General features: G+C 34.2%; 1 protein-coding gene across 2 annotated transcripts in view; it reads right to left on the reverse strand.

The window, feature by feature from the left end:
* LOC145265602 (receptor-type guanylate cyclase Gyc76C-like) overlaps positions 1–27,580 on the reverse strand; it is a 644,892-nt gene that overhangs the window by 55,053 nt on the left and 562,259 nt on the right. For both annotated transcript variants that reach the window (XM_080121613.1, XM_080121614.1), the window contains 2 exons: positions 18,960–19,122; positions 12,980–13,126 (listed from right to left, as the gene is read on the reverse strand). In XM_080121613.1, coding sequence (XP_079977739.1) covers positions 12,980–13,126; positions 18,960–19,122 — 310 coding nt within the window. The remainder of the gene's footprint in view (positions 1–12,979; positions 13,127–18,959; positions 19,123–27,580) is intronic.

Here is a 27,580-nt window from a genome sequence, read left to right on the forward strand (position 1 = left end):
AACAATTTAACTTTTGAGAACTCTACAATACTCCTTTTTTTACACGGTGGTCACCACTTATAAAGACCCGGAAGCAACTCAGGGATAAGGGTTATTGTAAGTACAGTACGTTAGAGTGGAGATTTAATGAAGAGTTTACTTAAGGGTGCGGTTCATTAGGAATTTGTTTACGTTGGACTTGAAGACATCCAAGTTGTAGTCAGGTGGGAAGCAGGCAGACGGAACAGAGTTCCACAGGTGTGCACTTCTAAGAAAGAAGCTTTGTTCATGGAATCCACGTTTTGATTTAGGCACAGATAAAGAGTGGAAAAACTTTTTGACAGTGGATTCAGCTAGACGGGTGTTTTTCGTGAAAGATTGGCGAGGGGGGACCAGAGATTGGAGCTCAGACGAGCACCTGCTATGAAAATAACGATAAAACAAAGATAGGCTCGCAACGTCTCTTCTGTGGGAGAGAGGTTGCAGGGAAGAGAAAATGGCATCCCCCACTTAGCCACGAAGTCTAATTTGCACTCTGTCAAGGCAGGGTAGGCTGTTTTAGCATCTCCTGCCATGATATGGCAGCAGTATTCCATCCTTGCACGTACTTGGCTTTTATATAGATAGAGAATTGCATCAGTAGTGAGATATCTTCTGAAGCGGTAGAAGTATCCCACCATCTTTCCAGCGACCTTGGCAACAGACTTGATGTACGTGTTCCATTTCAGATCAGGAGTAAAGGACAAACCCAGAAGTTGTCAAAACATGGAGCTTCTCCAAGACGAGAGCCATCCATTTCAATTGATGCCAGATAGGGGATCAGAGCGTTGATGATGTGAAGATAGGAGTTTGGTTTTAGATGCACGTCTTCCCCCCCACTGAACCACGCGCTCGAGATCAGAGGAGAGAGAATCAGAGAGAACTTTGTCATTTACAACCTTAGATGTGTTGCCGTAAATGGTCGTGTCATCAGCATAGATGTCAACGAATGATTTAAGTATGTGTTTAGGGAGATCAAGTTTTTTTGCAAATAGTTTGGCCTTGTCTGATGCTGACGAGATGACCTCTGGTCCATTGATAATGGTTGGGATAGAACGCACACTTTTGTTCAGGATCCTATTTTTTATTTGCCAAAACTGGTGGAAACCAAGCCGCTGATAGCTACTTTGGATTTAACAGACTGAGCATATAGCTCTCTTGCATTTTTTATTACTCTTTTACAGTGGTTGCTGGCGTTCATTAAAGCAGCTTTTGCCTCAGTGCATCTATTACGTTGGTAGTTATGGAAAAAGTGATTTCTGTGCACGATAGCATCAACACATTCTGGGGAGAACCATAGCTGGCTGGTAGGTTTTTGTTGGAATTTTTTTGATGTATGAATCGGTCTATGCCTACAATTAACCATTCGGTCAAGTCTGATACTATAGAAGACACATCATTTTTAAACATGGAATGCAGAGGTAGATCAGATATGAATGTACGGAAGCTATCCCAGTCAGCTATAGAGTATCGGTATACAGTACGGTGGAGTGGTATGTCTGAGGACTTATTACATTTCATTTTTATCTTACCTTATACGACAGAGTGGTCGAGGATCCTAGAGGAGAAGGAACGGAACATGAACATAGCTCAGGGGAAGTTGAGAGAAAAAAGTCTAGGAGGTTTGTATATTGACCGGTAGTATCGGGCACACGGGTGGGTTCGCGAACAATCTGAGTGAGGTCATAAGCAATGGCAAAATCATGACAAAACCTCCCCTCATCGTCTGTCTTATTTGAGTGGGACAGCCATTCCACGTTGTGGGCGTTGAAGTCACCGCAGATGTGGATGTTAGCCGAGGGATGTACAGGCATGATCTGGTCTATTTTCTTAGATATACTCTTAAAGATAGTAACTCCGTTGTTATGGGGCCGATAGAGGGAAAATATAAATGCAATGGTGTAAGATAGTGCAATCCGGAAGCACATATAGGGTAAATTAGGATCTTCTCTAGAGATATCCCTGCCACACGGGAAGCCATCTTTAGTGTAGGCACATATTCCATGCCCATGGCGATCTTGGGGGTCAGATTTAGCTGTTAAGTTAGAGAATCCTTTAATTATGAACTCATCTAGGGAAGTGGTCGGCCCTATTCCAGTTTCGCTTAGAAAGAATATGTCCGGTTTCATCTCCTGTAATTGGGTTTCAACCTCTGGAAGGTTGGAACGTAGACCCCTGATGTTGGAGAAGGAGATATGGTTGTAGGGGTCTACGTTGGAAGATGGGGTTCTAGGTTTATTCGAATTTTTTTTCTGGAGATGTTTCATGTTGAGGTTTTGAGATTTGTGGAACAGGTCTGCATACTTGGTTAGAGCAGGATAGAGAGGCAAAGTAAGAGAGAAAAAGACAGGGAATTTTTTGGTCTACACACTTGAAATTTTAGATATAGGTTCGTTGGACATGGATCTAACATAATGACTTGATTTGAGCCCAAAACAATAAGTTTTAAGGGGTCATAATAGGAGTCAAAGTTTAAAAAAATTGAATATATATATATATGTACATATATATATATGTATATATATATGTATATATATAAACAGCTACATGTTAAACAGCTGACGAACGCCGTTTTCTATTTACAAAATTATAATTAAGGCTTTCTCTTTTCATTCTTTATGTAGTTAAATTCTGTTTAAAAATTCAAGACTTTTGCGAAATCGACTTCTGCAAATGCTATGTCTATTTCTATTTGACAATTTTAGTTAATGCGTTCTTGTTTCATCCTTATATAAATGTTCTGTTTGAATCTAATTTTATTATAATAAATGCTTTATAAATTGTGTTTTTGTTTTATGCTAACCAATGGCAAAGTAAGCGTGGTTCGTTTCAGTGTAAGTCCAGTCAAGTTTTTAGATAAATTCTAACCGGTGATCGGTTTTAAATGTCTCCTGTGAACGTTCTGGTACGGTGTAAGTGAGTGGCTGTGGTAGGATGAATTTGTTAGAGAGAGTTTACTTTACTACTTCCATTAAATGTAACCGATTTTTACAGTGGACTCTCACCAGACAGAATATAGGAAACTGTGATCAGCGAGATCCTTGATATGTAATAACCCTATAACATACGGCAGATGTCGTGATTCAGTTTGTGAATGTTACGGCTGCACCAAATGTATACAGGTGCAGTCCTATAAACGTCAAAGTCGGAGGGGAAAAAATGAGTTTTGTAATTATGAACTTGTTAAAAGTCGGATTATGTAGGTGCTAAGCCTGCGATAGGTTAAAGTTAATATGTTTTTTTTCTTCCGGGAATTTAAACTGCATTCTTTGTTTTTATTTTTGCATTTTTTTTATTCAAAGCTTTTTTTAGACTATATATATATATATATATATATATATATATATATATATATATATATATATATATATACTTGTTTATTGTTATATAAACATGCTCACATCCCGCTGCTACAAATAGCCACTTGTTTCAATCAAACAACAGATATCATCAGGCAGCGACTTGACTATTCAAAAGTTCAATGAATAATCCATTATTATTAGGTTATTCATTGAACTTTTGAATAGACAAGTCGCTGCCTGATGATATCTGTTGTTTAATTGAAACAAGTGGCTATTTGTAGCAGCGGGATGTGAGCATGTTTATATAACAATAAACAAGTATTATTATTTTTTTTTATTGAGCACTATCTAACAACCTCGTTGAATTCATTAGTATATTACTTTTGAATATAAAAAAACCCGAGTATATATATATATATATATATATATATATATATATATATATATATATATATATATATATATATATATATATACTAGCAGGCCGTAAAATACGCTTAAATATGATATTTTGATTAACGCATTTATTATTATATTTTATTATATTGGGCCCAATATCTAGTAATGGCTAGGGCAAGGATAACTGCAAATTCTTTTCATTATTTTGACTCTCGAATATGTATCTCTTTATATATTACTAGTAAAAGTACCTGTCGTTGACTGGGTTCAAAAACAGCCTACAGAAAATGGACTCTGATTTATGAAAGTATGATAGGTTATGAAAAGGAAGGGTTGTAAAGAGATAGCTTCGAATTTAGTGGGTATCAAAACCAAAGCAAAATATGATGAAAGTAAAAATAAAATACATAAACCCCATAATTTATTATACCATACCTGTTCACACTGAAACACTTATCACAATATTCTGCGAATTAATATTAAAAAACCTTGTTAAACTTTGTGACATATTTCCATTCTATGGAGATCAGGCACAAATGAACACCCATAATTTTATTATACCATATTTCTTCAAACTGAAATATAATTATCAAAGTATACTTGCGCAGATAGATATGAAAAGTCTTTATTAAAGTTTGTGCCTATTTCCATTCTATGGAGGCCAGGCGCGAACGCAGACCCCACAATTTTATTATACCATCCCTATTTAAGTTAAAACATACTTATCAAAGTATTATTATGTACATCTATATCATAACACTTGTAAACGTTTTTTTCCATACTTTGTGGACCAGGCGCGTACGCAGACCCCAAAATTTAATGAATCATCATTATGCCAGATCAAACATACCCATTCCTGTGTCTTGATACGTCTTCTATCATTATATGTGATCAGTTTTCTATAATAGTCAACCATATAGGAGCCTATTGTATTTATTTGCTTCCCCACCGAGCACATTAGGCACAAGGCCGATTTTTAATGTGAGGAGTGAAGGGGAAATGGTGACCAACTCCCCGGGGAGTAGGGGAGCTGGATAGTGACAATTGGTATGAAGGGTTGCCCCTACATTGATCAAGGTCTTATCTGTGGGGTAGCCCCGCTTGCAGTATCTGCCGGAACAGATGGTGTTTATTTGCTCCCCCACCGAGCAAATTAGGCACAAGGCCGATTTTTAATGTGAGGAGTGAAGGGAGGGGGAAGGGAAAAAGGGGACCAGCTCCCGAGAGATGGGAAATGGGAGCTGGTTAATGGTCAGGCATGTGGGGTTGCCCCCACATCTGGTCTTTGCTAGTCATAGCTAGTCCTAGCTAGTCATAGCTTGCAGTATCTGCCGGAACAGATACTACACTTTGATCTTGGCCCGAAGGCCACGGAGGTGGCATAGTCGTGACCAGACACACGTACACAAACGTTCCGCTTTATATATAGATATGCTTTTATATAGAGCGATGTGGCTCTTGGTTGATTAACTGTGTCTAACATATACTCGAGAGTAAAAACAACGAAAAGAATATCCTGTTGTGATAGCCCTAGTAAGGACTTAAAAAGTTAAAAAAAAAAAAAATGACTAGTGCCCCACCACCGAGACTCGAAACCAAAACGTTTAGCTTACGATTTACTTTTTTCTTTTGACGTTAATGCTTAGACTATGAAGAAATCTTTGCTGCAAAGCAAAAAATATACATAGAAACCAATAGCTATTACGTTACGCATGTATATTCGTAATGCCGTCCTGGCAAATTCCCACTTTTTTAATTTTCACACTTTTGCACAGATTTTCTCGGCTAAAATCCAAATATAATGTTTTGCATGGGTTCGAATACCCTATATATCAAGTTTCATTCTGTAGACCAAAAACTGACACAGGAGTTTGGTAGGCAAAATATTTTTAACAAATAAATATACACATACATAAATATATATAAAAAGTAGTTTGTGTTTACTATAAGGTTTTTACGCAAATATTACGCAAGTATAAATTATGGAGAATATCTGCATGAATATGATTTTTTTTTTTTTACATTTTCAACCCAAACAAGGCAAATTGCCACTTTGGTGTAGGGGGCTACTATCAGGAGCAACAACTACTGGGGTACTATGTAGGGATTTGGGCAGCAAGGTGTCGGTTCACGTTACACTTGAACTTCTGCACGTCAGTACTGTTGGGGAAGCAGGGACCTGGAATGGAATTCCAGAGTCTAGCGGTTCTGGGGAAGAAAGTATTGGAGTAAAAAGATCTTTTACATCTAAGGATCTCTACAGTGTGGGGGTGGGATTTAGCAGCCTGTGGGGTTTGTCGAGGGTGCACACGTCGTGGGGGCACAAGTTATTGCAGTTCGTCAGAGCATTCACCACTAAAATACTTGTAGAAAAGGCAGAGGGATGCAACATTTCGTCGATGGGACAGAGGCTGAAGCTTAGATGCCAGTTCAGGGCCTATCTGGTTTGCGACTCTCTTTTGAACCTTGTCAAGGAGCGAGAGACTAGTAGCAGATGCACCAGCCCAGATGTGGCAGCAATACTCCATAGGGTAATAGTCCATAAGGTAATAGTTAACTTAAGATGATCATATCATAAAAAAATAATAGGGAAATAAAAATTATATAAGAATATGCAAATTAGCAGATGAATGCAATTCAAAGATCCATATATAACAAAGTTGTATTTTTTTTTTAAATAAACAGAAAAAGGGTTCGCCTTTTTTCCACTTACCCTTTAGGCCAAGATCTTTTTTCTGTTATCAAAGTGCAGTATCTGTTCTGGCAGATATTGCAATCAAAGACCATATGTGGAGGCAACCCCACATATCAGACCATTGCTCCTGAACAATCAGTTTTTGGTCAATGTAGGGGAAACCCTTCATACCAATTGTCACTATCCAGTCCCCCCCCCCATTAAAAAAACGGCCTTATGCCTAATTTGCTCAGTGGGGAAGCAAATAACTAAATAAATAGAAAAAAAGGTTTTTAATACGAACACACACACACACACACACACACACACACACACACACACACAACAAAACAACTAAATTTAGAGGAAAATAGATAATTAAATAATAATTATTATTTTACACTTACAGATACCCCCCGCCCCCGGGTCACTAATTGCCAGGACAATGAAGGGAAGAAGTAATAAGCAATCAATTCGGACATTAAACAATCCAATTCGAACGACGGAAGTCGTGATTGTTGCATCAACGCTAGCTAACTGCCTCATGGTTTGTATTTCCCAATCGGTGCAAGTATTTTTGAAAGGGCTCGAGGATTTTCTTTTATACCTATAGACACTATTATTTCATGCTTACGCAATCATCAGTGTATGATGACGATTCCTGCCGATCACCTTTGACTCTATTTGCTAAGCCTTTATCTCCGAGCCCTTAAACAATTGCCAAAACTCTCATATCTATCTATCTATCTATCTATCTATCTATCTATCTATCTATCTCTCTCTCTCTCTCTCTCTCTCTCTCTCTCTCTCTCTCTATACATATATATATATATATCTTATACCTGTAAGTATATATATATATATATATATATATATATATATATATATGTATATATACTTAGAGGTATAAGTGGTAAAAAGTGGGATAAAAAGTGCTCAATACGTTAGTAGAGCTGGATATGTTTTCTTTTATTTTACAAACTCAAGATATTAACTTAGTCCATTATAGTTTTTTCCCACAGACAGAGGAATCTATATATATATATATATATATATATAAGTTATAAAATATATATGGCAATTAAGCTACACAGAATATTTCGCATTTCGTCAACCTTATGCGAAGAGTTGTGCTTGTCTCGCGTTTTTATATATGCACATTCTACTGAGTTTTTAATTAGCCAATCAGATTCCTAGTTTCCACCGCTCCCTTCCTAATTTTAGCAGGCACTTACAGGACAAAGACCCAATTGACCTGGGGTTCATTCTTATCTTAGTGTGTGCGTAGATATCTAGATTTGACCTATTTTAAATCTTGCTGTAGTTAAATGTGTGTTTTTTATTATTACGTTAGTTTGTATATGTATATATATATATGTATATATATATACATATGTATATATATACATATATATGTATATATATGATAATTTATATATGTGTGTTTTTATTTTATGTATTTATTTTCTATTGTTATTGTTAATTTAAAAATTATTAGTAGCGTTATCCTAGAGTAAAGTTTATCCTGTGTACACAGTTGTTCGCTATTTCTCTTCTACAGTTTCATAGATGTTGGGGTTCTTTAAAGTATAGGATAGCAAATTTTTCATGAAGGCATAATCTACATGGATCGTCTAGGTCTCTATACGTGTTTGCTTGTCTTACTATTTTACATTCGACTACCGCTTTTTTTCAGTTCCCAGTATTTGTTTGCTAGTGTTGTTTTTTATTCTTGAACGTACTTTTGTACTTAATGTTGGGTTTTGAAAGCTAAGGAAGTCATACCAACGTAATATTTCTTGTTATTCGTTTTTTTCGCAAATCTTGTGGCCTGGTAAAATATGTTTTTGGTTAGACATTTATTTTTAAGTGGGCAAGGTGTGTGAGATCTACAGTTGCATTTATCTTGTTCTTTATTTTTATTTTTATTAGTTGGCGTTGTCTGGAGTTGGTTTATTATTATTATTATTATTATTATTATTATTATTATATCTACTAGTTACATGCCTACTTTTTATTGTTTATTTTGTTGTTGTTTTCATTGCTTTTATTTACTATTTTGTCATTATGTGCTTTAATTACCACCTCTAAATTTTCGCAGCAGCTGTATGATAACTTTGGCTGTTTTATTGAACATTTTGTGTAAGGGGTTGGTTGCGGGGAAACGCTTTTCGATAAGATCTGGAAATTTCTTGCCAAGTTTTGTTTTTAACATTTGATTGCATGGCGCCGTATACCAGATTATATGTCTTTTTCTTCTATTTCTAATTTTATTTTTTATTGGTGTTTTGTTGCTAATATTTGATATCAATATTTTTGTTTTTTAGGAATCTGATTGGCTGACTAAAAACTCAATAGATTTTGCGTATATAAAAACGCGAGACAACCACAACTCTTTGCATAAGTTTGACGAATCATAGCGTGAATAAAACGCGGAATATTGTGTGTAGCTTGATTGACATATATATTTTTATAACTTACTTACCAGCTCTACCTATGTATTGAGCACTGTTGAAGTAAATACTTAAAGTTTACGCAGAAAATAATGCTTTCGTATATTAATTTATGTGATTAAATGAAGTAGTCATATATATATATATATATATATATATATATATATATATATATATATATATATATATATATATATATGAGGGTTTTTTGAAAAACGATGTTACTTTTAGTATTTAATATTTTTTTATTGTTATTTTTTATATTTCAAGCGGACCTTCAAATGAGTATCGAAACGAAAAAGTAAAGAAAAAGAAAGCCTTTGAAAAAAGCTGGAAATATTTAGTGTGGACAGCGTTCATTCCTAGCAATCATGTTCGCAAAAGTTCACGTGGATTATTTTAGCCGTTTGTGGAAGAAGATTGTACTTTTTATTTATTTAAAAAAATTTTTTTAAATGTTGCAACGTTATAGCGTTTAATTCAAATGGCAAAAATGAGACGCAATTGATTTCAATATGTATATTGGAATTGAAATGAAATTGTTAAACGGTAAAAATAATGTAATTAATAGTTATGATAATGATAATAATAACAATAATATAATTAATAGTTATGCATAATAATAATAATAATAATAATAACAATAATGTAATTATTAGTTATGATAATGATAATAATAATAATAATGTAATTAATAGTTATGTTAATGATAGTACAGTAAAGTATTAATAACAAAGGTGATAGTTTTAAATAATAATAATGAAACTCCCGAAGAGGGCAGAGTTAGAGACAATGTCAGCTTTTTAATGAGAAGTAAATTCTCTCCCCCTCCTCTATAAAGATGGTACATAGGATAGGGACGAACGTAAATAAATAAATAAATGATTAATAATAATAATAATAATAATAATAATAATAATAATAATAATAATAATAATAATAATAATAATTATATGAGAATAAAAATAGTCTCTGTCCTGAAAGAAAATTGTCTCAGTCCCAAATATATATATATATATATATATATATATATATATATATATATATATATATATATATATATATATATATATATATATAGTAAGTTATAAAATGTATATGGCGATTAAGCTACACGGAATATTCCGCGTTTCATCCACTCTAGGACTCTTCAGGCTTAGGCGTATAAGCCTGAAGAGTCGTAGAGTGGATGAAACGCAGAATATTCAGTGTAGCTTAATCGCCATATACATTTTATAACTTACTAACTAGCTCTACCTACGTATTGAGCACTTTTGAAGTAAATACTTAAAGTTTACGCATAAGTCTATACTTTCGTATATTAATTTTATGTGATTAAATGAAGTAGTTATATATATATATATATATATATATATATATATATATATATATATATATATATCGGTTCATAACTATCATATTCTAAATCAGTATATTTACATATTCAAGGCGATTGATTATTTAATTTTGTGTATATATCTATGTATCCATCGATCTGTCTCTGTTTCCTTTAATCCATCTATGTATGTATGTATGTATGTATGTATGTATGTATGTATCAATGTATCCATCTATGTATGTATGTATGCATGTATGTATGTATGTATGTATGCATGTATGTATGTATGTATGTATGTATTTATGTATGTATGTATGCATGTATGTATGTATGCATGTATGTATGTATGTATGTATTTATGCATGTATGTATGTATGTATGTATGTATGTATGTATGCATGTATGTATGTATGTATGTATGTATCTATCTATCTATCTATCTACATACATACCTACTTACCCATGTATCTATGTATGCATGTATGTATGTATGCATGTATGTATGTATGTATGTATGTATGTATGCATGTATGTATGTATGTATGTATGTATGCATGTATGTATGTATGTATGTATGTATGTATGTATGCATGTATGTATGTATGTATGTATGTATGTATGTATCTATGTATGTATGTATGTATGCATGTATGTATGTATCTATCTATCTATCTATCTATCTATCTATCTACATACACACCTACCTACCCATGTATCTATCCAACTACCCATACCTGACCTTGTGTATAAATTTAGCGACCCAAAATTCTTTAGGTGCTTTCATGATTAATTTACCACAACTCGATTCGCACTCGTAAAAAGCAGCAAACAGCAATAAAATAAGAAAACTGTCTAAAAATATCTTTTCGTGCCACTTGACGTCGAGGGTTGATATGCCATAAACAGAACATCGCAAGGTTGTTTTTGGTCTTCTCATTTCCATATTCCTCTGTTTGTGAACAAATTAATGTCATCGTTTTTTTTTTGTTTAAGAACAAACTTACCAATACATAGGTTTAGAAAATCTAAGTCAAATTTTCAGTTAAACTCTTCTGATATGAAATAGCTTTCTTTATTTAAAGTACTAGCAGGACCCTTTAACCGGCGTTACCCGGTGGTAGTTTGAATTCGAACTTTTGTTGTTTAAAGTGCAAAGAAAGTAAAAATCTATATTATTATGAGTAAAACACGGACATTTTTACAAGGTGCCTTAAATAATTTCCAGGCCTTTATTGATAGTACGCACATAAAACTCTAGTCTTCTTCAAAGTAATCTTCTCCGACTGCTATGCACTTATTCTTCCGTACAAACAACTTCAGAAAGGCCCATGGAAATCCTCTTGTGTAAGCGTGTCAATGACCCTCAGAAGTCACTGGGAGCAAAATCTGAACATTAGGGAGGGTGAGGGACTGTCTTGTTACCCATCTTTGTCAAATAGTCTCTAACAAAAAGTTGCGGACTGGTGCATTCGCGCAAATCTTCCGCATCTTCCGTTCCTTGCGAATAAGTGTGTGTACAGTTCCCACACTGACATCAAACTGTGAATTTATTGTCTCTATAGAAACACGGTTGATCCATGCAATTCTTTATTTGACCAATCAACTCTGGTGTTCTAACTTCATTACTCCTCCTACACCTCTCATCTTCCATCCCAGATAACCTCCCTTCCTTGAATCTCTTATGCCACTCAAAACTGATATTCGATTCATGCAAGATGGTTCAAATACAGTCTGAAGCGTTCCATATGTTTCCATGGCATTATTGCCAAGTTTAAAAAAGAAGTTTATTGCATAGCTCTCTTCGAAAGTCTCACGTCCAGATTGCATTTTCCAAATTCACCAGCTGTGACAATCAGGCTTTAGTAATGGTGTATTCTAATTCCTGCTGTAGCTGTCCTTTTAAACCCGGAATAATAAAAATTGGTCAGTAATCTCATAAGATGTATAGCAATAATATACTGAATTTTCAAGAGTCTACAACAATTTTTAATGTCTGTACAAAAAACTCGTAATTCAAGTTTCAGCTTAACTCTTTTGATACATATTTTCATGTAAATTGCATTATTTTAAATTTGAATTTGATCTTTTGTTATTTGAAGTAAAATTAAAAAAAAAGATTTATGTTAATTTTCTTTTCCTTTGAAGTTGAGCTGTTTAATTTGCGGCTGAAACTCTATACTATCTATTAAACTATGTGATATTTTTCAAAGACAAAATTAAGACCCTTGCGCTAGAGTAGACCAGTCAACGTTTACCTTACCAATAGATAGACTTAGAGCCAATATTTAGTTGAACTCTTTAGATATGAAACAAAGTTGTATTATTTGAATTTGAATTTGAGCTTTCGTTATTTCTATAGGGAATTTTATCTTCGCCCCGCCCCCAAATAAACAGAGATTAGACCCTTTCTGTAATTATCCTGTGGATTTTGAGGTGGGAGTTTAGTTCTGGGCAGTTCTAGGAGGTGAACCCTCCCAGGCTTTGCCTTCTCTCTTTGAAAAGAAGGTTAGTTTATTGCTAATCGCCTGAAGCGTCCTCACTGGGAATGCTAACAGGGTTGCTCAGGCAATTTATGCAGTTCAAAGTGCTCCTCGTTGGGGGTGCTGACTTCTCAATCCCACTTTTCGACTCTTGTGTCACATTTCTTGCAGTGGAAGATAACTAATTTATTACGTTATTTGAAGTGCAATTTTAAAAATTTTTTGTTGATTTTCTTTTAATTTGAAGTTGCGGGTGAAAATATGTACTTAGGCAGTGAAGACCCTTGCAATAAACTATCCCAGTCAATCCTTACCTTTTGGCATGAATTCCGTGTCCCCGTATGGACCTTTTCTGCTGTAAATCTCAAAAAGTATTACAGCGAAAGAGTAGACGTCCCCTGGTTGAGTACCGCGAGGTGAAATTTTGTCTCGGAGGAGTTCTGGGGCACGCCATAGCAAATCTGTAAGTATACAATAAAGGATTAATTTTTAAAACAAATGAAAAAAAAAATTATCTTTTACAAACGTGTTTTTTTTTATAACCCGCCAATAGGAAACCATCTTTTTAATCGTTATCTCAATAGCCACAGAACAGTTTCAATGTATTAGGTCGGTGGAAATGTTTAACCGTTTAAAAATTTCATTTTAGACACGACTCAATTTCAATTTTAGCCTGTAAAAATAGCTGCTAAGGGATTATTATACACCACGATCACGTTGACACACTGGTTCACGCCAGATCACCGAAGTTAAGCAACGTTGAGCATCGCCAGTACCTAATGGGTGACCATTTGGGAAGGCTAAGTGCTGTATATACCGCGAGGTAAAATACCAGGTTAAGAAACTGACGTGGTCTATCCTTCTCTGAGAGTAGATGGGTCTCTCTTAAGCCGTGGTAGGCAACCCATCTAGTGATGGCGTCACGATAAAAAATACACTTGATAGCCCAGCGAAGCATCAAGTATTCAGCTACCGACAAGATTTGAATTATATTACAAATTCATGTAGTGAGTTCAATCTCGGCTGCGGTCGCACTGGATGGATAGATGGAAGTGCTGTATGTACCGCGCCGCATCGTAGAAATGTCCAGGTTTGTATGGGGGCACGTTTAATGCACTCCCAATCAAGTCAGAAAACAACGGGAAACTACCGTCTTTACTTGTCTTTCCGAGTTTAGCCGTCGTCGCCGACGCTGTTGTTGGAGACGCCTCTCCATGGGATTAATGGGCTATCTCATAACGTCACTTCCTCTGGTGACATCAATTCTGGTTATGAGTAACGGTGCCCGGCAGTCAGAGATTGGCACGCGGCGATTGGCATAACAACTGGCGACGACAGATTCGACTTTCACACCGGTTAACTCCACAAAAAATTTCTAATTGACTTCGAAAGAACTTCGGATTTACAAGCTAAGAAGTCGGCTGGCAATTACATTATGAAAATTAAAGCCTAAAAAAAAAGAAAAAAAAAGAAAACGAACACATGGAAAAGTTATCCACGCAATTGCAATTAATCTTTTTGTCTCTATATTTAAATTAAAATTTTGTTAAGGCCGTAAAAGTTAGTTAGGTTGCTTAGTGAAAGAAGGTAAAAAAGAAAAAAATGTTGACCCAATTTTCACCGCGAGAACAATTCTATTGTAAACTGTCGACTGTTTATTTGCATGCAAATTTGAACATTTTTTAGATGAAGTGAAAAGTTTTTTGCCTTAGTCTTCTGCTGTTAAATTTATGCAATATTTTAACGGGAGAGAAATATTTTTCTCCTTTTCGTTTTACTTGGACTAAAAGAAAGATACTTTTTCATTGAGTGGAATTTTCTGAAATATTCTGTTTTTTTTACTGTCGGTTCTAAAGTGAAAATCTTTTTTTCTTCCGCATGGGACAACTCCCCCCCCCCCACATGCACATAAAAAACTAGCCATTTTCGTTAATTGCCAGAAAACAATTATTTTTATTCTTCTGCAACTGTATGGTATCACAGTATATATTTTTTTGTTTTTCTTTCATAAGTAAATTTTTTTTTGTCCACCCTCATATTGGATTATCTCTGAGGTTTTTACCAAGAAGTAAAGGATATATTGCTCCCTCCTCATACGCACACACTCAAGGAAATGACATTTTTGTTTCTTTTATTATTATTTTATCTCTCTTCTCCAGTCAAAAAAATGGACCAGCAGTAGAAGGCTGAGGAAAGTTTAAAGGAACGTGATAAACAGCTCCAGTTACAATTTCAAGAGAGGCAACAAGCGTTGGCGGAAAGAATACTACTCCAACAACAGAGACAAGAAGAGCTATTGTTAAAAATATTCGAGAGAACGGAACACGGGGACGACAGTTTTGCTTTTTTCCGCAAATACAATATGAAAGGCTATAAAAACGTTCAACTATCAACCGGAGTTGGAGGGGACGTTTGATGCTTTCTATCGGAAATATGAGGACATATTCACTGTGGATTGTCAAGAGTGGAGCAACACTAATAAAGTTCGCCTACTTTTGAGGAAATTAGGAACCACATAACATAGTAAGTTTGTGGATTATATTCTCCCCAGGAAGACGAGTGAATTGGATTTTTTTGAAGCGGTCAAACTTTTATCCGAACTGTTCAACCCGAATACTACGCTCTTTCATAGAAGATGGAAGTGCTTGAGCCTGCAAAAAAGCGACGATTACTTGACCTTCGCGTTCGTGGTAAATAAGCACTGCGATGATTTCCGTCTTTCTGACTTATTGGCAGATGACTTCAAGTGTTTCATTTTTGCGCAGAGTCTAGTCTCATCCCAAAACGCTGAGATTAGACAACGTGTTCTCTCTAGACTTGAGAGCGAACAAGGCCTCACCCTACAGAAGTTGACCGAGGATTTTCAACAGGTAGTCTGCGTAAGGAACAACTCGAGACACGTCGAGGAGTCAGGCGCAATATTCATTAGAAGGACAACCTTCAGAGCGGAACCCCGAAAAAGCAAAGCTGAAAGTAAGAAAACTCAGGCCACACCTAATAAGTACCACCCAGTCACAAGACCCGAATCCCCTACAAGCCCGTGCAATCGCTGCGACGAAAAACATTCGTCGATTCAATGTTTTTACAAAGATAAGTACTGCAACGAATGTAGCAGGAAGGGCCAGAACGCGACCCAGTGCAGGAAGAACAAGGTCAAGAACAGTGTCTTACAGACTAGATTCGACTTGGATTCGAATAAGACTCGACGCAAATATGTCAAAGTTAACATCGCAAATAAAACTGTGCATCTACAATTGGATTCCGGATCAGACCTGTCCACCATTAACCTTAAGACATGGAAAAGACTAAGGAAACCAACAATGCGGAAGACGAACAAATCAGCTCGAGCTGTGATAGGCGATAAAGTGAAATTTGAGGGAGAGCTCACACTCCCGGTGACCTTAAATGGTGTTACTAAAAAAGTGAAAGTGTATGTACATAGGACATCCGAAAACGTGTCACTAATAAGATACTCTGGACCGTTTATAAGCTGGACCAAAGAAAAACTAAGGAATCTCGACCAGAAGACCAGGAAACTCATGACGATACACAATGCACTACACACAAAGGATGGTACTGACCGACTATATGTGAAAAGGAAAATGGGGGAAGAGGGCTGGTCTATATAAAAGATTATGTAAAAAATACAAAAAAATTTAGGAAAGTACACAATGCAGACAACCGAAAGAATAATTACTGCAGCAAGAGACACAGAAGAAACAAAACAAAAAATAGAAAAAGAGACGAAGAATATGACCAGGAAAGAAAAAATGGCAAGAGAAACAGCTACACGGGCGATTCATAAGGATTACAAAAGAAGAAACTCGAAAACACTTAGAAATGACTATAAAAAGGAAACCTAAACAGAGAAACTGAATTACTACTAACAGCTGCACAAGATAGCGCAATTAAAACCAACCACATCAAAGCAAAACTCGATAAGACACAAGAAAACGGGAAATGCAGACTCTGTGGACAAAAAGCGAATGCAGCAAACGTGCGCATTGCTGATTATGAGAAAGGGAAAACTGGAAGTAAGGATAGGCATTGGACTACTCTACTAAACGGCGATGAGGACATTAGGTGAATATGACAACTACAAGTACTTGGGAGTTCTGGACGCAGAGGACATCAAAGCAACAGAAATGGAAAAGAAAATTGGAAAAGAATACCTCAGAAGAACCAAAAAATACCTCGACCTAAACTGTATAGTAGCAACCTAATTAAAGGTATAAATACATGGGCAATATCACTAATAAGATACTTGACCGATTTTTGGTTGGACTAAAGAAGAACTGAGGGGTCTCGACCACTACATCGGGAAACTCATGTCTATGCGCTACACCCAAAGGATGATACCGATACACTTGACGTGAAAAAGAAAGATGGAAGAAACGGACTAGTTTGTATAGAAAATGTATGAACGACGACGACAACAACAACAACAACAACAACAACAACAACAGCAGCAGCAACAACAACAACAACAACAGCAACAACAGCAGCAGCAGAATTAGAAATATATATAAAACAGAACACTTAAAAGACTGGGACCTTGCGAAGGCTTATTGCCACTTCAATTTTAATGAAGATCAATGGTTGCTACCAACGAGAAATCAATGGTAAACGGCTGTTGTGATAATGCTTATTCGCAAAGATTATAGAAAGAGGAGAGAGTACTGGAAATTGTGAGAGACTTGTTGTCACACAGTACTGGAAATCTAAGGAAGCCTGTTGCCACTTAGACTTCAAGCACACAACATGTTGATTTTAAAGAGAATTATTTGACGATAGTTTGTGTGAAAGCTCATAGTTAGTAATAATAATAATGATGATGATGATGATGATGCACACCGACTCTACGTGAAAAGAACAGATGAAGCGAGATGAGATGGTTTGTCTATAAGATTATGGGAATGACACAAAAAATAATAATTAGCAAAACACATGACACAAAACACAGAAAAGTTAAGCAAAAGGTAACGCATTTATTTGTTTACAAAGGAGTCGCCACTTATCAAAGCCCGGAGGCAACTCGAGGTTACGGAACAAGACAGAGAATGGAGATTAGGGGTAAAACGATAAAAAAAATTAGAACAAAAACAGCTACACGGATGATTCATGAAGATGACAAACGATGAGACTCAAGGAAACATTTGGCCATGGCTAGAAAAAGGACACCTAAAAAGAGAAAATAAATCCCTACTCTTATTCGCAGTTAGAACGAACTATATAAAAGCTAAGATTGACAAGACAGAAGAAAACAGCACATGCAGAATCTGTGGATAAAGAGACGAAACAATAAATCACAAAGCAAGTGAATGCAGCAAACTAGCGCAAAAAGAATACAAGTAGTATATTGGAAACTATGCAAATAACGGTATGTTGAACACTCAGACAAATGGTACAAACAAAAAATGCCTAGGGTTTTTTTTTGTTTTACTGATTCAAATAATATACTATTGAAAAAGGAAAACTTCATTGACTATTATCAATCAGACCCCAAAAATGAAGAATTGAATTATTTTTTTATATTAAGGATTAATTATTTATCAAGGCAAAAAGTTATTTGAGGGTAGAGGTTAATGCGATTATCAGGCAGATGATGCTAAATTACCATGAGAGGATTCGGAACGGGAGATAAGGGGAAAGTCCGTTTTGTTTGATATTTGTAGGTATTGGACTTGAAAACGACTATGTTTTTGATTTGTAGAGAAGCTAGCTTGTAGTAAAATGCTTCACGGGTAGAATGTTAGCCGGAAAGAAACTTTGTTCTTGCGAGGTGTCTCTGCTTTATCGTTATTTTCATGACGTGCTCGGCTAAACTCCAATCTATGGTCTCCCGTTGTTAAACTTTCACGAAAAACACTCGTCTATCTGAAATCACTACCAATAATTTTTTCCTATTCATTCTGTGCCTTAACCTAATCGTAGATTCCATGAACAAAGTTTCTTTCTTAGCAAGGCACGCCTGTGGAACTCTCTTCCGTTTCCCTGTTTTCCAGCTGACTACAATATGGTCGTCTTCAAGTCCAACGTAAACAAGTTCTTGATGAACCGTCTCCTTAAGTAATCGAATTTACCAAATTTCCACTACTACCGGTTACTAAGATCTTATCCCATTGACTACTGTACACTGATTAAACCTTATCCTCGAGTAGCCTCCTGGCCTTTATAAGTGGTACCTTGTTTGTAAAAAAACAAAAACAGAAATGTAGCTTGGTTTTCGGTACAAAGGGGGAGAGAGAAAGAACATTAATTAGTAGTGGTGTTAGGAAGACGAGTTTTACTTACTTCTGTAATGAGCATACTCTCCAATGTCATCTTTTGCTTCGGACATGAATTCGTGGAGGCCAAAATCCGTTATCTTCAACACCCAGCGGCTATCAACAACACAGTTGGAGGATTTCAGTTTGCCGTGAGATTTCACTTCGCTGTCGTGTAGGTATATCATGCCCTGTCGAGAAAAAAAGCAAGGAATCAATAAATAAAGATGAATATACATTAGGGAAACAACCTGTTATTAACTAAACCTTTGTTTTAATATATTTTTTTTACTATCTAGGTCTATTCACGCACCCCCCCCCCACACACGCACACACACAGACATCACACACGCACACACACACACAGGCACACACGCACACACACAGACATCACACACGCACACACACACAGGCACACACACACGCACACACAGACATCACACACGCACACACACACACACAGGCACACACACACGCACAAACACAGACATCACACACGCACACACACACAGGCACACACACACACACACGCATATATATATATATATATATATATATATATATATATATATTGTTTTAACTAAAAAATAGTGTATTTCATTACAATATATTTTTTACACACACACACACACACACACACACACACACACGCACATATATATATATATTGTTTTAACTAAAAACAAGACTTCAAAGAATGGGTTGCTTGCAACAAATAGTGTATTTCATTACAATATATAAATGTTCAATTATGAAAGATGATAATTTTGTAGCTTACAGGTTAAGTCGCCTCTTTTTGCCTTAAAATTTATTCGTATATGAACGATTACTGAATTATATAAACCCAGTAAAATTCGGATTACTACAAATAAGAGTATATATATATATATATATATATATATATATATATATATATATATATAGTAATTTATAAAATATATATGGCAATTAAGCATATATATTTTATAAATTACTAACTAGCTCTACCTACGTATTGAGCACTTTTGAAGTAAATACTTAAAGTTTACGCATAAATCTATACTTTCGTATATTAATTTTATGTGAGTAAATTAAGTAGCTATATATATATATATTAAATTTGAGATTAGATTTATTTTCAGGTATAGGAAGTATAAAAATTTTCACTTATGCGGTTTAATAAATATACCCACCAAAGCTGCATCTGATTTTTTTATGACTATATGATTTGATAAACCATTCGGATATAATTTTATTCATCATATTTTTTTTTTTTTGAGGCGTAGTAAGTATAAACATTTGATTTTTTAATGTCTATTAAACTTCGATAAACCATTATTTTATTTTGACTCTGGATATTTTTTATTTTTATTCTTGGATTTACCACTTGGATTTCATTTTTGAAAATTATATAAACAAAATCTTTGCCGGATATCTCATATAGCCAGCGGTGAAACGAAGGAAATGTATTTGCATGTCATTGCGAATTAATACCTTAGAAGGATTACAAGACGCAATGGATCTCTTTACCTTCTTACTACCAGGAATTTCCATTTCAAGATTTAACATTCATTTTGGATTTAAACTTTAATTTTTTATGTTTATTGCTTTTAGCAAATAAGTTGCAAACCAATAAAAACAGGAATAAACATCAATAACTTATGGGTTAAGAAAATAATTTTATTCAATTGGATTCGATGTTTTGAAACAATCAAAAAAAATTCTATATTTGAAGATTAACCTTTTCAAATCAAAAAAATTAAATGCATAAATTTTGATACATATATATATTGAAAACAGTAATCTACGTACACGCGGGTTTCGGGGTCCTATCTTCTTCAGCGTAGTTTGACTGTTGTTAGGATTCGAACCGCGGACCTTATGTATTTCAGTCTAGCGTCTTAATCCATTACGCTATGAAGCCATAGACTGCTTAGTTTTTATCGTTTATCTATTTATTTGTTGTTAAGTTCTTAAACGATATTAAGGTTAACGTCTCCACCTTGGAGATCCGGTGTTTTCTTAAAAAGTCGCCCATTTTTTATTTGGACGTATCTTTTATTTATTTATTTATTTATTCTTTTTTAAAAACAGTAATCTACGTACGCGTATATATATAAAAATGTTTGTACTATTTATCGTACTTATATATAAACTTTCTTTCAATGGTTGTCATTCTTTCATTTGAGTTATTTTTTACCGATTCCTGAATACTAAGATATAGAATATTTATTTTATACATTTATATCCTTAAAGAGATAGTATTCTCTGACTATATACATGACAGTACATATGCCTCTATATTGGTAGACCTCCCAATTCACATAAACTATAGAGTTATAGCACTCAGAAAATATTTGATAGAGGAAAATGTCATTGAATGCGTGTTTTCAATAGCAAAACGCAATGTATTGAGAAGAATTCGTTCAACAATAAATATATTTACAATTACATATTTATAATGCAAGATTGGAATTTTGGTTTAAAAACAAATAAAATTATAGTTTATCAAAATAAAATTTAAACCGAATTTATAACAACAATATCTTTAACGTAAGACTGATAAAAACTGCGAAGCGATCAAATTGTCGCCCTAGAAAAGACGATATGATTCCATTTCCCTTTGATGAAAACCGGTTTTCTTTTTTTTATGTAAACCATTTACTAGTTGGTCAGTTGTATACAAATCCCAAGAGCGATAGCCTTCTATCTTGTTTAAAAGTGTAACAATGTCCAACGAGCGAGATCGGAGATGTGCCACTGTACAGCTCATGCTCTCTACCGATCCAAGTTATGACAATAGGACCATCGCCAGCGCCCTCAAAACGCATCTCTGGATTGCTATGAATAACAGACATTCCCAGGGTGAAGAAAACAAAGTTTCCGGCCACGGTTATAGTTTTAGGTGTGGTTTCAAGTGAGGGTCATATCATACCACCTCACATCTTCGAAATCGGTTTGAAAGTAAGCACCAAAGGGTACCTTTTTTTTACACGGTGGTCACGACTTATCAAGGCCCGGAAGCCACTCAGGGATAAGGGTTATTGCAAGTACAGTACGTTAGTGTGGAGATTTGATGAAGTGTTTACTTAAGGGGGCGGTTCATTAGGAATTTGTTAACGTTGGACTTGAAGATTCAAGTGAACACAACTAAAGGAAATGTAAGATCTCTAGGGATGTGTGTAACTCCGAGGGAACTAAAAAAAAACTATATGAAAATATGAATTCCATTCGGAGAAAGATGTATTCATTAACCATGGAAGAGAAGAAAGGGATGAAATAAGGTATGTCTCGCTTCATCTGGTAGGCCACCCTACCGTTATGTTATTCGTCCGTATTAATAAACTGTTTTTTAAATGTATAAAATAATAACAGTCTGTACTGTTGCAAAATCTACTATTAAACAGATGTAACAATCTAGAACGCTATTTAATAATTTATCAAACAGATGTAAAACATATGATCGGAATGATAAAACATATGTAGAGATGTAAAAGATAAACCAAGACAGATGTAAATGATAAAACAAAACAGATGTAAAAGATAGGCCAAAAAAGATGTAAATGAGAAATCAAAACAGATGTAAACGATAAACCAAAACAGATGTAAAGGATAAACCAAAACAGATGTAAATGATAAATCAAAACAGATGTAAATGATAAACCAAAACAGATGTAAATGATAAACCAAAACAGATGTAAAAGATAAGCCAAAAAAGATGTAAATGAGAAATCAAAACAGATGTAAACGATAAACCAAAACAGATGTAAAGGATAAACTAAAACAGATGTAAATGATAAATCAAAACAGATGTAAATGATAAACCAAAACAGATGTAAAAGATAAACCAAAACAGATGTAAAAAATAAATCAAAAAAGATGTAAATGAGAAACTAAAACAGATGTAAATGATAAGCAAAAACAGATAAAATGATAAACGAAAATAGATGTAAATGATAAACGAAAACAGATGTAAAAGATAAACTAAAACAGATGTAAATGATAAACCAAAACAGATGTAAAGGATAAACCAAAACAGATGTAAAAGATAAACCAAAACAGATGTAAATGATAACCCAAAACAGATGTAAATGATAAACCAAAACAGATGTAAAAGATGAACCAAAATAGATGTAAATGGTAACCAAAAAAGATGTAAATGATAAACCGAAACAAATCTAAAAGACAAACCAAAACAGATGTAAATGGTGACCAAAACAGATATAAATGATAACCCAAAACAGATGTAAAAGATAAGCCAAAAATATGTAAATAGTAACCAAAACAGATGTAAATGATAAACCAAAACAGATGTAGAAGATAAACCAAAACAGATGTAAATGGTAACCAAAACAGATGTAAATGGTAGCCAAAACAGATATAAATAATAAACCAAAACAGATGTAAAAGATAATTCACAGATGCAAAACTCTACTATTACACAGATACAACACAACAATCTAGAACGCTGTTTTTATCATTTATCAGAAACAGATGTAGTAAATTAATAAACAGGTATAAACAAATGCACAACAGATGTCAATATATGTGAACTATTGCAAACTCTAACATCAACAACTGTGTTATCTTCTTGGAAAAAAACTACACGTAAAATATTTATAAACCGATGTATTGTGGACTGGAAATCTAGTAAATGTTTTTGTAGAATATAAACGGTTCCAAATTTATTTTACGTATACTGTTATTAATTAAATCAATCACCATGATTAATTTGTAGCATTTTCTTTTGGATTATTAAATCAGTTACATTTTTCTGTATTCTTACTCATGTTTATTCAAAATGTCAAAATAAAGTCATCTTCCATCATGATAATGCTCGTCCTACACCAGCATTACTGACGAAAGATCTGCAAGCAGAATTTGGTTTGAAAATCTTGCTTCATCCTGCATATTTTCCTGACCTAGCTCCCTCAGATTATCACTTATTCCGAGAATTAAAAAAACATTTAAATTACCTTACGTTGACATCAAGGAAGGAGATTAAACATGAATTATATTTGTATTTTACAGTAAAATCAAAAAGAATTTTACAAGCGATTCATTTATGAGTTCGTTGACAGATGGAATCAAGATATACAATATTTGTTGTTGATAGAAATGAAGATTTTCAAAACCAATTTTTCATTTTCAAAAAAGATTTAAGATTTTTTAATCAACCAAACATTTTTGCACCGGCCTGATATTAAATAGACGTAAACATTTAAAGAGTTGTTGCCATCTATCAAAACAGATCTATACCGTGAATAAACAGATGTACAACAGATGTACGCCGCTTTGGACTATCGTAAAAAGTCAACATTAAACGGATGTAAAACTGTAAAAAAAAAAGAAGCAGTTGCCAATTATCAAAAGAGATGTAAAGTGTGAACAGACATCGTTGTGGACTGTGCTATGTCATCTGTCAGAACAGACGCAAAACACGAGTAAACAGATGTAACAGATGTAACAGATGTAATGCACAGCGTTATGAACTGTTGAGAAGATATGTACTATTCTAAGCCGATGTTATCTGTTCTTGCAGAAAAGACGTGAAACATAGGTATTACAATGTTGTCAAGTAAGCTGAGCTATAGAATGTGGTGATGTCTGCAGCAAACCTAAAGAATTCTGGACCACCGACAAGTAGCAAATATATGTTCACTTCTTTGCTGCTGTCAGATCGTCTTTGCCAAAACGGATCCGTTCATAATGAAGTGTTTTCATTTGACGCAATCTTCTGTATTTCGACATTCTTCCATATTTCCAAGTATTTATCAATACAATGCCAGACCTACCCGTGGCCCGATGGGTCACAACTACAACCACCGTTTATTATACTTACCATGTTTCACGCCAAACAAGACATATTGCAACTTGGATATACTATTTTGGGATAGTGTCTAATAGGCGACTGTGGAAAGTTGAGCTGCAAGATGTCTGTTCACATTACATTTAAACTTATTAGTTGTCGGAGAAGCAGGAAACATGATTAGAATTCGGCGATGAATGGCAAAGAGGTTAAAATTTAACAAGTAGAGTTTCATCCCTTGCTACGTCGAAATAAACAATTAACCTTAAATTAAAACAGATTGAACGTAGAAAAAATAAAGGAAAAATTATAAATTCAACATTTAAAATACAAACTAATATAGCACAGTGCGTACCCTGCACAAGCACTATTATTATTATTATTATTATTATTATTATTATTATTATTATCATTATTATTATTATTATTATTATTATTATTATTATTACTACAACAACATTAATGTAAAAAAAAAGAAGGTACTTCACGGGGAACGTGGACCCTGCTTAAAGGGGTTTTAATTTAGTGGTTGCTCCCTAAAAAGCGGATACACAAAAGGTTCTTATTTATTTATTTAATCACGAAAACTTTTTGGAGGTACTATTTGAGACAAAAAAAAAGCCAAAGGCATTATTTGAATATGTATGGAAAAATAAATGTACAACAAAAAAATATTTTTGTAGAAAATATAATATAATAATAAAAATAAATTAAAATAAAATGAAAAAAAAAACAAGCACGAAATAAAAGTATGTATCAAATTTAATTAAATAAAAAACAAATCAATAAAAATATACGCTTGATTACAAAAAAAGTGTATAAGATATATACGAAGAAAGCGAAAGAAAACCCCAGGGAGCAGCCATTAAATTAAAACTCGTTTACGCAGGGTTCACGTTCCCCGTGAAGTGCCAAAAAAAAAAACAACTGTAGATGACATCGACTGGCGCCACACCAACTAGTTGTGAAGGGTCAGGGAGGATGGAAAGTTCGAGGTGGGAGAGTACTAACCAGATCTCCACTGGACGTGTGCAGTTAAAATATGGTACCTTGGGGGTGGCATTTTGTCACCCAAACCCAACGAAACACCAATGGCTGATGTCAACGAGAAATCAATGGCAAACGGCTGTTGCGATAACGTGCAATCATCTGCACGAGTGGCGAAGAGGTGGAGAGTATTGGAAATCTGGAGAGACTTGTTGTCACGTGGTCTCCAGCGAATACCCCAGGTTACTGCCAGTGAGCGATCACTGATGATGGCCTGTGAGACAACTCCTAGCGAGTGAAATAATAATAATTTCCCCTCCCAAATTCACCACCACTCTGATTAGATGCACTATATTTAAATGTAGATGTAGATGTTTACTATATTTTTTTAGTTTTTAACCAATGTTCACATTATGGTATGATTGTCTTTTAGTAGTTATGTGAATTTCATTTCCGTATGCATGTATTCTGCACTGATATGAAAATGAAGACTATAGCGGAGTATAGGTTTCCTAACCATGTAACTGATGAAATATGCTACACATTTTGATGAAAAACATGGGAAAAATGAACATCGAAGAACAGAAAACCAAAACTTTAAATATAATTTCTGTATTTAAAGTAATAGTTATTTAAATATTTCAACATATAATCTTGTGGGGAAAATCCATCTCCCCAATACGGGGTACTCTGGATAGGAACAAAAATAAAAATTGTCTTAGTAATGAAGGATTTCTCCTCCACCGGCCGAGGATAGAAACGGTGAATTATTGCATCGGAACTGATACTACACTGTGATCTTGTCCCGAAGGCCAAGAATTTCTTATGTTTCTTTGTTTGTTCCCTAAATTCATAATTCAGTTTCATCAATATTAAATTGTATCTTGCTTTAAAATTACGCAATTTTACATAGATAATATTTATATTTTATATTGAATAAATTTCATTTTCATTATGAATCGAATTGGGTTCCTTTCTTTTTGTTTTTTTAGCATGTTTTAATGCTCTGTTTTAAAATGCCGTCATATAGTATCGACAGTAACAGTTCGACAAATCTTACCTACATTGCCTAAAGGCACTTTTCAGTTAACAGGCCTTTCATATCTCGGTGGCCGTGCTTATGCTCGTATATTTATACGTTTAACAATGTTATGTTTAATGTTTAAATATACATATAGACTTAGCTCAGAAAACTGGGGAGTTATATGTTTCGGTTTCGAGTCTAGCTGATCATACTGAAGTCACATATTTTTTAACGTTTGTAATTACTATTATATATAAGGTACAATATAATAATTAATAAAGATTTGTTCTATAATAATAAATACCAAATCTGTATGAAATAAAATATCAAATTTTAACGTATTTTACAACCGGGGAATGCTGGGCGGTGTACTAGTATATATATATATATATATATATATATATATATATATATATATATATATATATATATATATATATATATGAGAACAAGTAGTTAATAAAACATGTTAAAAAACACTTTGAAAAAGAGTTAAAAACATATTTAATTTGAAAAGGAAACACTAAATAAGTGGATAGTCCTTAATCCGCGGAGTTTCGAAGAAATACTTTCCTTCTCATCAGAAGGTAGGATTTAGCAAACTGTTAGGGTCCCAACTATGGTTTAAATAGAATCTGACTTTAAAAAATATATATATACTCCATTAAAAATCGTTGCTCAAAATAACTAGATTCGGCATTAAATAATCTGAAAAAGGTTGATATGCCGTAAAATAAAAACAACTAACTAACCAACTTTCTTTCTCTCTCTCTCTTTCTCTCTCTCTCTCTCTCTCTCTCTCTATATATATATATATATATATATATATATATATATATATATATATATA

Source organism: Euprymna scolopes, chromosome 40 (genome assembly GCF_053919585.1).
Source record: "Euprymna scolopes isolate OS-2025 chromosome 40, ASM5391958v1, whole genome shotgun sequence".
Taxonomy (NCBI): domain Eukaryota; kingdom Metazoa; phylum Mollusca; class Cephalopoda; order Sepiida; family Sepiolidae; genus Euprymna; species Euprymna scolopes.